This window comes from Sinocyclocheilus grahami, unplaced genomic scaffold (assembly GCF_001515645.1).
Source record: "Sinocyclocheilus grahami isolate Dianchi unplaced genomic scaffold, SAMN03320097.WGS_v1.1 scaffold6.1, whole genome shotgun sequence".
Taxonomy (NCBI): domain Eukaryota; kingdom Metazoa; phylum Chordata; class Actinopteri; order Cypriniformes; family Cyprinidae; genus Sinocyclocheilus; species Sinocyclocheilus grahami.
In genome coordinates, this window is record NW_015505185.1 from 1,957,804 (window position 1) to 1,970,360 (window position 12,557).

Consider the following 12,557-nt stretch of genomic DNA (forward strand, 5'->3'; position numbering starts at 1 on the left):
TTAAAGGGGTCCTATTATGCTTTTTCACTTTTTTAATTTTAGTCAGTGTGTAGTGTGTATGTTTGGGCATTAAAAATATCTAGAAAGTTACAAATCTCAAAGTCCACTCCAAAGGGAGATATTTAGTTTTTTTAAAAGCCCGTTTCAAGAACTACAACGAACGGCTCGTTTGGACTACAGCGTTTGTTTTCCGGGCTTTGTGATATCACAAAGCGGCTCATTGGAATATAATTACAAATAATTCCCACCTACAGAAATTCGAATGGTTGGGGGGTGGGAAGGGGCGAGGTTGCGGTTAGAACGCTTGGTTGAGTGAGTGCATCAGACGAGACGACGAAGAAGAAGTGCTGCTGCAGAGTTAGTGCATCAGAGAAAACCAAGAAGAAGAGCTGCTGTGCTGTAGCTTCAAATTTTTGGCATATCTAGAACAATTCTTACAAGTACAACACGACGTAGCTGGGCGCCGCGGACAGATGCTGAACGGCGCCACCGGTGTGCCTACACTCACAGAAAATAATGTATTTGAATTTTTAAGACGTGGCGCGACACTTCGCTTCTCGTTCAGTGTGCAACCGCTTGAAATGCTGTTTTTTTCACCTCCGTGCCCAAACATCTGTGTTTGGGCTTCCGAAAGCGGATGATGTCAACAGTGGTTGCAATTTACTTTTTAACTCTGTTCCTGAGCATTATAACCCCAATTTGCTATTGTGTGCTGCACATTTTACTGAGGACAGCTTCCACAACACGAGGGAGTACAGTGCCGGATTCGGAGACGGAGCAAGGGGCGTGGCAGTACTGAAACACCGTCTAAGCTGTTCGCCAATCACAACGCACTGGGACAGTTAACCAATCACAACACATTTTGTTTTTCGGAAGGCGGACCTTCATCAAAGCCGGAACTAATCGAGTCGTTTGTGCAAGGATGGGGAGAAATGTATTTTAATCATGTAAATTATGTGAAAAATAATGTGTTTTTCGAACCACCAAGCATGAGAGCATGTCCTAGTACACCCCCAAAACAAAATCAAGACTTTGTAAAAGAGCATAATAGCATCCCTTTAAAACCGTTATTGCACGACATAGGCCTATTCTTATAGGCTACACCAGGGGTGCCCAAACTCGGTCCTGGAGGGCCGGTGTCCTGCAGAGTTTAGCTCCAACTTGCCTCAACACACCTGCTGGGAAGTTTCTAGTATGCCTAGTAAGAGCTTGATTAGCTGGTTCAAGTGTGTCTAATTGGGGTTGGATCAAAACTCTGCAGGACATCGGCCCTCCAGGACCGAGTTTGGGCACCCCTGGGCTACACAGACAAAACAGTCGGAGATGCGTTTATGCATTTTTTTTCTATTTTACGCATTAGTAGTAAATCAAGACTTCGCAAGTTCTCTTGTTAAAAAAAAAAAAAAATGGAATAAACGGTGTACAGAAAGCGAGTAAAGAACTCTCAACATTAGGCTACTAAAAAGGTCAGTTTAATCTCGCAAAAACTCCCGTTAATAAAAAATCTGACTACACTGCACAATTAATCTCTTACACTGCATCTTTGTTGTTTATGAAGAATTCGGTGCTATTATTATTATTGCAGCTTAGATGTTCAAATAGCTGCAGTACTCCGACTTTGCCACAAGGAAAAGTGCGTACGTCTGCTCAGACCTTGACGTGGCGGGAAGTACTTTTCCACGTCAAAAAAGACAATTTTTTAAAATATGAACGTTGCCGTGGATTTTAGCGTACGCACACTCTAAGATCAAATCTGTGCATACGCAACATTTTATAAATGAGGCCCCTGGTGTCCAGAAAGATGCCACACGTCAGATGATACTGCGCTTATCTTGTGATGAAATGGAGCTGAAAAATGAAGCTCACTATCTGATCATGGGGCAGGATGATGCAATATCAGTGCTCAATAACGACAGACAACAATAAGCCTTGAAATCGTTTATTTAAAAGACAAAGGAATGCAAATTGCTGTTTTTGATTAGTAAAACATTCTTCTTCTGTTGTTTCGGGTATGTGCTGAACAATGACATGTGGATCGAGAAGATACCAGAAGAAAAGAAATGCAAGGCAACCATAAGTCGCTCTGCCTGCCATCTTCTTAATGAATTTCTAAAGCAACACCCCATTAAACGCTGTGACATTTAGAAGACAAGACGGAAAATAACCACTTCCAACATCGTTATTTGGCTCGGTAAATCATGTGCTTTTATTTCTAGTGCATACTGACACATAAAGAGACTGTTACAGTTGTTTGGTACATTGGAAACTAGAGTCTGAAGCATTTCAATTCAGTTTTTCATGTGTATTGGCAATATGGTAGATTCACGTTACCCTTTATTCTGTTACATAGTCAAATGGGAAGAATTCTATTACAAAAATCTCTGACATGATGACCTTTAACTTTTCAGTGTCACACAACCTTCATTTTTAGGGCTAATTTTAGAGATGCTACATCAAGAGTGCATTATTGCAGTTTAAATACTATGTTTCAAATGCTTCACATGCCCCATTGTTGTTATACACAGTACAGTTCTACAACAGAATACTGTATTTAGTGGCTTAAACAACACTGGCTTTCACTCGCACATGTTTGTAAAACCAGAATCATGACTCTATATAAAGTACAAATGCTCTCCTGATTCAGAATTCATTGGTTTTGAGGGCCAGAATGATCAAACTGTCATATCTAATGCAGTATTTTTTTTTTTCATTCATTTGATTGCATTCATAGAAAACGAGGAATAAAACAAAATAAAAATAATTCTGTGACATTTAGAAGACAAGACGGAAAATAACCACTTCCAACATCGTTATTTGGCTCGGTAAATCATGTGCTTTTATTTCTAGTGCATACTGACACATAAAGAGACTGTTACAGTTGTTTGGTACATTGGAAACTAGAGTCTGAAGCATTTCAATTCAGTTTTTCATGTGTATTGGCAATATGGTAGATTCACGTTACCCTTTATTCTGTTACATAGTCAAATGGGAAGAATTCTATTACAAAAATCTCTGACATGATGACCTTTAACTTTTCAGTGTCTCACAACCTTAATTTTTAGGGCTACTTTTAGAGATGCTACATCAAGAGTGCATTATTGCAGTTTAAATACTATGTTTCAAATGCTTCACATGCCCCATTGTTGTTATACACAGTACAGTTCTACAACAGAATACTGTATTTAGTGGCTTAAACAACACTGGCTTTCACTCGCACATATTTGTAAAACCAGAATCATGACTCTATATAAAGTACAAATGCTCTCCTGATTCAGAATTCATTGCTTTTGAGGGCCAGAATGATCAAACTGTCATATCTAATGCAGTATTTTTTTTATTTTTCATTCATTTGATTGCATTCATAGAAAACGAGGAATAAAACAAAATAAAAATAATATATTATATTAGAAAATAAAATGCTATTGCAAAAATGTAAAAAAAAAAAAAAAAAATTAATGTTTTTTTTGTAAATTAAATAATAATAAGAAGATATAAAATAAAAAATGAAATCCAAAATAAAATAAAATAGGGCTAGGTGTATATGAACTCTTCCATCGCGGTGAGTGTTTACTGCAGGTATCGGTAGACTTTGAAGCAGTGGTTTCCAGAGTCCGCCACGGCCACATGGCCATCTGACGTGAGAGCCAGACCCTGCGGACCGTACAAAGGATCTGCCGTCGTGTTGATGTACGACAGAAAAGAGCCAGAATTGTCAAACACCTAAACAACAAAAGGAACTTTTAGTAATTCATTAGCATCAACATTTTTTATAAAAATTAATTATAAAACTCAAATTATTTGCTGAAAGTAAAAATATAGTTTTTTTTAATAAAAAATTTACAAAAACTATATAATTATATTAGAAAATAAAATGCTATTGCAAAAATGTAAAAAAAAATAAAATAAATTTAATGTTTTTTTTGTAAATTAAATAATAAGAAGAAGATATAAAATAAAAAATGAAATCCAAAATAAAATAAAATAGGGCTAGGTGGTTGAAAGTAATTGCAAAAATGACTTAGAAAAGTGGAATAGACTTTTAAATTAAAATATGTTAAAAAAAATAAAATGAAATTAAGAAATAAAATACAGCTAGGTAGCTGAAAGGCAAAAAAGTGTAATAAATTTGATAATTTACAGTGAATAAAAATTATATATATAATTATGTTACAAAATAAAAGGAAAAGCTGAAAGTAATTGCATTTTTTTTGGAATAGAAAAAAATGTCTCAGCGTAATCATACTTTGCAGCTGGCTATTAGTTTTGATCTTTTGTTATCTAAAGCAATGAAATTCATACATTTTGAATTCGGTCTCAACTCGTCTATAAACTGTAAAGTTACTACATCATTTTTGAATTGAATTACTCGATGACAAAAATGAATAGCCTACCTGTATCCTACTGTTACCCCAGTCTGCAACAATAATATTCCCATTGCCATCTACAGCCACACCGGTGGGTGCATTGAACTGGCCGTTCCCTTCACCATGCGAGCCAAATTTAAACAGGAACTCGCCATCAGCATTGTAAACCTGCAAGAAGCCATAAATCCAAAACAATCCAAGTTATGAGATATGGAATAATTTACACAGTAAAAGAGAAGAGCTTACCGTACCTTAACAGAATGATTGTGGAAGTCTGTCACAACAATTTCATTCTTGTTGTTTATGGCCACAAAATGAGGACCTTATGGCCATAGAAGGAGAAAGACAGAGAGAGAGAGAGAGAGCGAGAGAGCGAGAGAGAGACCATTACATTCTCAACATGTTGTTTTGTTTCTAAGGAAATACCCAGCAACACAGAGAACACTTGATTCATGCAACCCCTACCTACATGCCAAAAAAACAAAAATCTCTCTTCATGTGGATAATCAATTATCCTACAAGGCTTTCTATTTCATTTTAAGATGACCTCATTCAATAATCAATAATACAATCTAACTGCACAAAATGAAACTAATAAATCAACTAAAAATGAATAAAGTTGAATGCTCACTGAAGGCAGGGCCAGATTTACTCTGTTTTGGCTCTGTCGGTGTATTTGGAGTACTTTTGTCTGCAGAGAAACAGAAAGGAACATCTGATTAAAACATGATCTGGCCATGAATTCAATGCTGAAGACAAATAAGAATATATTACCTGCAAATTGCCTCTCTGATGTTCCTTTGGCACCAAATTTGGTCACCAGCTTGCCGTTGGATTGGAAAATGAAGACACAGCAGGCCTTGTTGTCTGCCGTGATAATATGACCATTCTTGTCCACGGCCACTCCTTTAGGACCCATCAGCCGACCTGCACCGATTTTATTCTGCCAGAAAAGCAAGACAACATATTAGCACATCACCAATTCATCAGATCAATGGAACACAAGCAACATGAATTAGTAAAGGCTATCTGATGTTTGGAAAAATACATTTTTAAGAGTAAGAGTTTTGTACTAGTTTTAATGTAACATTTTTATATGTTTAATATCTATATTATATATTAATAATATTTATTTACAAATTGTATTTTTTTTAAATTTAATTTCTGTTTTATTTATTTTTTATTTCATTTCTGAAATAAAGGCATGTCTAGAAATGTCTAAAATATACTTAATACGTGTTTTTGTACTGAACGCTTTTAATGTTTGAAGGCTGATTCCTTAAATTTTTTGTTATTATTTTATTTTATGATACATAAATAACATTATTTTAAAATCCAAAAATTGGATGTTCTATGACTTTGAGAATCATGTTTAATTTAATTGTCTCATTTAATATTGAACTAAGGTTTATTTCATTATCGATTTAATACATTTTGAATTTAATATATTTCATTATTTTTTTTATAATAATATATATTTTTTAATTAATTAAAATTATCATGAAAGAAATGTAACTGACCTTAAACTTGCCGTCTGGAGAGAAGATGCTGAGCCACCTGTTGTCATAGTCGGCTACAATAATGTCACCATTCATGTCCACTGCAATGCCAGTAGGGCGCTGGAGCTGGCCAGGGGAGCGACCTCTGACCCCGAACTTCAGTTTGAATTGACCATCACTGGAAAACACCTAGAAGATCACAGAATGCAGCATATAAATGATTCTGGCCAAGTGGTACACATTTATTCATGTATCTATCTGTTAAAGGCCACCATCAGGCCATATTCTTACCTGTATGCACTGGTTGTTGCTGTCAGCGAGCACGATCCGCCCGTTGCTGGTGGTAGAGATGCCCTGCAGGTTTGAGAACTCCCCCCGCTCTCGACCCCTCGTCCCTGTCACATCAAATAAGACGTCAATTGACAAATTGTGACGCAGGCCAACAATCAAGCAGAATGCAGAAATGACCTTTTCATCTTTACAGGCCAACTTAAAAGACTGAAACAGTATAGCACTGTTATCTTCGTAAAAACATTTCTTTGTTCCCAAATTTTTGACAATTGAAATTCCATTACATAATATATATATATATATATATATATATATATATAATTTTTCCATTAAACAATTCCATAAAAATTAATTTTTATTTTAGGGCGATCTGAAATGTATATGATATTTTTGGCATACAGGACACAATCTGAAGTACAATTTGAGAGAAAAAAACAACAACCATACAACTCTTTACTCACCCCCTCTGTAGATGAGTTCATCCTCAATGGGATTCTCCTTCTTCTTCGTTGTACTGTACATGCTTGAGGGTCTGCGCACCGCCTTCTGGCGCACATGTCCTCCACCCCCTCCACCTCCTCCGGGTGACTTGACGCGTCTCTTCACGTCATCGGGTGACTGCGGGGCGTCGCAGGGTTTGACGGCCCGCAGGCGGAAGGGGCTGCCCCTCACTGGCTGCCCGTAGAGCAGGACAGAGAAGGAGAACTCGCCCTCTGAGCGGAGAGTGTAGCCGATCTCGTAAGTGCCATTCTTGTTGTCTGTTATGTCCGTTTCGGTGACGGTTCCATTTGGGCCGCTGATCTGTGCCCTCAGTGCGGCATTTCCAGTCTTTACTAGCTCACCGTCTTTGTCCTAGGGAAGCAGTTGGAGGATTTCGTTACAAACTTAAATCAAGCTACAGCATTTATTACAAGGACAGTCTGTCTGAAATAACCAGTTTGTGTTTGTATCTTGATATCATTGTCATCAAAATGACATTAGTGATATTAGAAATTGTATTTTATAAAAGTCAATAACAAAAAAATTAAATTTAAACAAATAATATATCTGACAATAAAACAAAAAATAAACATCAAAATAATTTATAATCTATATATAAATTAATTTTTAAATTAATAAATTATTTTTTTGTACACACATACACACACACACACACACACACACATATATATATACAGTATATGCAACCGTGTGTGAAAACCTTGTGAAGACTTACAGAAAATGTTTGACCTCTGTCATTGCCAACAAAGTGTATATAACAAAGTATTGAGATGAAATTTTGTTATTGACCAAATACTTATTTTCCACCCTAATTTGCAAATAAATTCTTTAAAAATCCTACAATGTGATTTTCTGGATTTTTTTTTCTCATTTTGTCTCTCATAGTTGAGGTATACCTATGATGAAAATTACAGGCCTCTCTCATCTTTTTAAGTGGGAGAACTTGCACAATTGGTGGCTGACTAAATACTTTTTTTCCCCACTGTATATATATATATAATCCTTTATTTTTATAAAAATACTTTTCTTTTTTAAATACTTTTTCCAATAAATAATTATTTTAACAAATGTAAAGTAAATTATAAAATAAATTAAACGAAAAAATAAAATAAAATTAAAAAAAATAAAAATAAAATATATATATATATATATATATATTACATCATATATTTTCATTTAATTTTAACATAATTTAAGTAATATCTAAAAAATATATATTTCTACAATAAATAAAAATTACATCATAAATATATATTTCTACAATAAACAAAAATGACATCATATATATATGATGTCATTTTTGTTTATTGTAGAAATATATATTTTTTTAGATATTACAGATTTTTTATTATTTATTTTCATATAAAATGTAAAAAAATTACATAACATTTAAATATTAAATAATTTGTCAATAATAAACTAATAATAATAAATTATTTTAATCAATTAAAATAAAAAATAACATTACATTTTAAAAATCTATATATATAACCCTAACCTAACCTAAACAATTATTAATTTATTATCAGCCAGAATTGTATGTGTGTGTGTGTACAGTATGTTTACAGTACAGTAAATTTACAGTATGTTTTCAAACTGAACTCAAACCCAAGAGTGACATCATCACCAACCTTAGTGGTCACTGTAACAGTGGCATTTTGTCCAACAACAGCATGTCTGAGACCCTCTCCAGTAGCCACACTGGTGTGCCCCACGGCGCTGGTGGTGAGCAGGACTCCCAGGTTCTGGATGGAGCGGCGCAGCCCCTCTGTCTCCACCTGACAGTCCAGGTGGCCGTTCTCATGGGGCTGCTCAGGGAAGGCGTGGCGGGCCAGAACGCCCATCCGCTCTCCCATCTGCTTCTGCACCAGGAGCACCTCTGTGGGGCTGCCGTGGTTTAGCGCCTGCTCCGTGAAGCTACAACTGCTCTGGATGTTTTCCTTCCCTTGAAGTAGTGCAGTGAGTTGGGCCTGCAGCACCTGCAGCAACATAAGCATTTGATATAATTACAGATGTCCCTTCAATTCAATAACACAAAACAAACAAAAAATAAATAAAATTAAATGTAATAAAATATCTGAGCTTTAAACTTAAAAAAAATGATTCCATGTATAAATAAATATTGCTTTGGCAGCTAACTGAGATCAAATGAAAAATATATTATTTAGTAACTGGAACTAAAACTGAAAAAAAATATTTTACAAAAAATTATGCAACAAAATGATTAAAACCTAAATCAAAGTCCAAATAAAAAAAATAAAAATAAAAGCTAATTCAGAATTATTCATAAATAAAAAAATCTGCTTGATGTTCTCATATGCACAACAAATAATAAAATAAAATAGAAATTAATGTTCATTTATTGTTTATATTATTTGTAGATATTAGAGATGTGAAAATGTATTTTCAGTTTCTTTACACAATATTTAGATAATAAATTATTTGTTAATAAATAATGATTTGAATACATATAATTAAAATCAATGCATGAAAATTAAAAATAAGTGTAAAAATAAATATAAATAATAATTAAATTTTGATATGTAGTAATGTGAAAATATTTAGTATAATTGTAAGTAGAAAACTGAAAATATACAAATAATTCAAGCTAATTCAAAATATGAATAAATACTATAAAATAAATACGATCTCTCTCCCGCTCTCTCTCTCTCTCTCTCTCTATATATATATATATGTACTGTATGTAAGGAGTAAGCTTTTCACCTTCTGCTTGGTGCTGCAGATGTTCTCCAGGTCAGTGATGAGAGTAGTCTTGCGCTGATGCAGTGCTTTCTCCAGTTCCTCGAACGTATTGCTGATCTCCGTCACTGCCTCATTCTTCCTGTCTGTTAGCTGCTTGGAGATCTCATTTACCAGCTCTATAGCTGCAGTCAGCTGAGGAAGCCTGCGGATGCAGAATGAGGGCAACGTTCAGTCAGGTCATGATGTGACTCAAGCAGCTGAGCTTTGCAAACACAACAGTAACTACATAAAAATGTTGCTTGATGTACTCATATGCACAACAAATAATAAAATAAAATAAAATAGAAATTAATGTTCATTTATTGTTTATATTATTTGTAGATATTAGAGATGTGAAAATGTATTTTCAGTTTCTTTACACAATATTTAGATAATAAATTATTTGTTAATAAATAATGATTTGAATACATATAATTAAAATCAATGCATGAAAATTAAAAATAAGTGTAAAAATAAATATAAATAATAATTAAATTTTGATATGTAGTAATGTGAAAATATTTAGTATAATTGTAAGTAGAAAACTGAAAATATACAAATAATTCAAGCTAATTCAAAATATGAATAAATACTATAAAATAAATACGATCTCTCTCCCGCTCTCTCTCTCTCTCTCTCTCTATATATATATATATGTACTGTATGTAAGGAGTAAGCTTTTCACCTTCTGCTTGGTGCTGCAGATGTTCTCCAGGTCAGTGATGAGAGTAGTCTTGCGCTGATGCAGTGCTTTCTCCAGTTCCTCGAACGTATTGCTGATCTCCGTCACTGCCTCATTCTTCCTGTCTGTTAGCTGCTTGGAGATCTCATTTACCAGCTCTATAGCTGCAGTCAGCTGAGGAAGCCTGCGGATGCAGAATGAGGGCAACGTTCAGTCAGGTCATGATGTGACTCAAGCAGCTGAGCTTTGCAAACACAACAGTAACTACATAAAAATGTTTAAAAAAAAGAAGGGAAACCAAAATTGTAGTATTAAAAAGTAAGTAAAAAAAAAAAGAAAGAATGATTCAGTGTACAGTATAAAGAATGGGTTAAAATATGAGCTTTAAATACTGGCTCAGTTTAACAGTGAGCTTAGTATTATTCTTGGCTGCATGAACCTGTTGCGAATAGCATCCAGCTGGTTCTTCAATGCAGCTTTGTGCTGCTCCAGAACATCCCGCAGTGGGACAGTCACATGTTCTCTGTGCTCTCCTTCTGTGCATTCCAAACACATGGCCGTTTCACAAGACTCGCAGTAAAACTCCATCACCTGCAGAGGACGACAAAAACTCATTCAAATGCTGCACACAAAGATTAGTAAAGACTCAGTTTGAGTAGCACAAATGCTATTTACACTTCGTATTTTATGAGCTATCTCTCCATATCTTATCTGTGAATTGCTGAGAAAAAAAACTGTTGATAATAAATTCATAAATACTTTCACTGTGTTGTTTTTGTGAATTATAATGTATTTGTATAATTTACTGTAATTGTATAATGTATTGTATAAAAAAATAAAAAAACTTAAAATAAATTAATAAATATTTCCACTAGTAAATTACTAGTGTTGATATTGTAAACTAAAAAATTGTTTTAGTAAACTTAAAAAATAAATCAATATAAATATAATATAAATATCAATATAAATATTAGATGAAGAACTTGAACTTGAGAAGCCTTGGTAAAAAAGTTTAAGTACTAAGATTACTAAAACTCAAAATTAAAAGGAAAACTGAAAATATAAAAATGAAGGGCGATTCAAAATATTAATAAATACTATAATATGATACTATAATACTAAAATATCACTGCTGGTAAATAAGAATTTGCATGGGTTATTCCTATGCACATAACTACAAATAATTACATCTAATATATATACAGTATATATATATAATAATAATAACTAATATCTCCGACTATTGTCCCAATACTTGCACAGCCTTACCACTTGTTCAAAAGTGTATACTTTTCCTATCACCAGTGAAGTATGTACATCTCATTCGTAGTAGGAGGCCTGTACTGCACTGTCAGGATGTGTGCGTGCTTACCTTGCCCTCATGGTTGGGGCAGGAGAGGGGCGGGGCATATGTAGCAGCACCGGCTGACTCCAGCCCACTAGAGGCCTCGGGACGGGTGCAGTCCTGCTCCCTCTGCAACACCTCCATCAGATTTGTTATGAAGAAATTGTTCTGCAGTGCTGCAACACCCTTTTCAGGCAGGATGGAGGTCTGTCTGCACACCGGGCAGGAGAGGGTCAGGGACTGAGGGGGTATGTAGTTCTGGAGGCATCTGTGATGAAAAGAGTGTGAAAACAAGAGCAAGCTGTAAAGATTTCCCTCCAAGGTCAAATGGATTGTAAATGCACTGGGTGTAGCCTGAGACTCGTGGTCTGTGTTCAATTTTTCAGTCTCATTAAATTACAGTTGTAAATATTTTGACAGGACGATATAAAGTAACAAAAATGAGAGCAATTAACTGTCATGTGAGGACATGATTTGTTGACAGAAGCGGAAAAAAACTGAGGCTCACATTGCAGCTCCGTGACGGCAGAGGGAATACGGTCATCTCTGTTTTTGCCTTACTGGGTGGATTCGAAACATGATGGCATACGACAGCTATTCTTAAGCAAAATCCAGTATCTGTGACATTGCTTTGTTACTATTTAGGAAGCCCTGGAAGAGCTTTAAGTGAAACTGTGCATGTGCAGTGGCGCGTTGGAGCTGGACAGGGTTTTTTTCATTTATTCTCTATGGGAGCAGAGCAGCAGACCAACAGAGTAGACCAAGTGGTGAGAGTGTTGAATTTTAAAATTATAGAAATGAGAGGCTAAAAACAATGGGCGGCAGCCAATCACTGTGAGGTGAAGGCAGTGACATCTGTCACAAATATTTAAATGTTGTTACATATCACTCAGTAATAGTTTTTCATATACATATTACTCATTTTAGCTCAATATTATATATAATTAATTTCAAATGCAGGATGTTGCTAGACTGTTTGTGCACTTTGGCATTTCAAAAATAAATAAATGTCTTTTATTTTATTATTATTTTAAATTTAATACATATGACATTATTGTGTAAAATTTTCAATGTGGCTTGGCTGTGGCAGGATTTTATTTTTTTATTATTATTGAATTGAATATATATATATA

General features: G+C 34.6%; 1 protein-coding gene across 1 annotated transcript in view; it reads right to left on the bottom strand.

Moving 5' to 3' along the window:
* Positions 1-3,543: 3,543 nt before the first annotated feature.
* The window catches only part of LOC107587229 (tripartite motif-containing protein 3-like), a 10,439-nt gene continuing 1,425 nt past the window's right edge, over positions 3,544-12,557 (bottom strand). Inside the window, exons 2-13 of the mRNA XM_016274930.1 lie at positions 11,452-11,692; positions 10,519-10,670; positions 10,083-10,263; positions 8,287-8,634; positions 6,616-7,006; positions 6,155-6,258; positions 5,885-6,052; positions 5,139-5,307; positions 4,996-5,055; positions 4,616-4,686; positions 4,392-4,532; positions 3,544-3,720 (exon numbers count right to left, since the gene is read on the bottom strand). Of these exons, the coding sequence (XP_016130416.1) occupies positions 3,568-3,720; positions 4,392-4,532; positions 4,616-4,686; positions 4,996-5,055; positions 5,139-5,307; positions 5,885-6,052; positions 6,155-6,258; positions 6,616-7,006; positions 8,287-8,634; positions 10,083-10,263; positions 10,519-10,670; positions 11,452-11,692 (2,179 nt within the window). The 3' untranslated portion in view covers positions 3,544-3,567. The remainder of the gene's footprint in view (positions 3,721-4,391; positions 4,533-4,615; positions 4,687-4,995; positions 5,056-5,138; positions 5,308-5,884; positions 6,053-6,154; positions 6,259-6,615; positions 7,007-8,286; positions 8,635-10,082; positions 10,264-10,518; positions 10,671-11,451; positions 11,693-12,557) is intronic.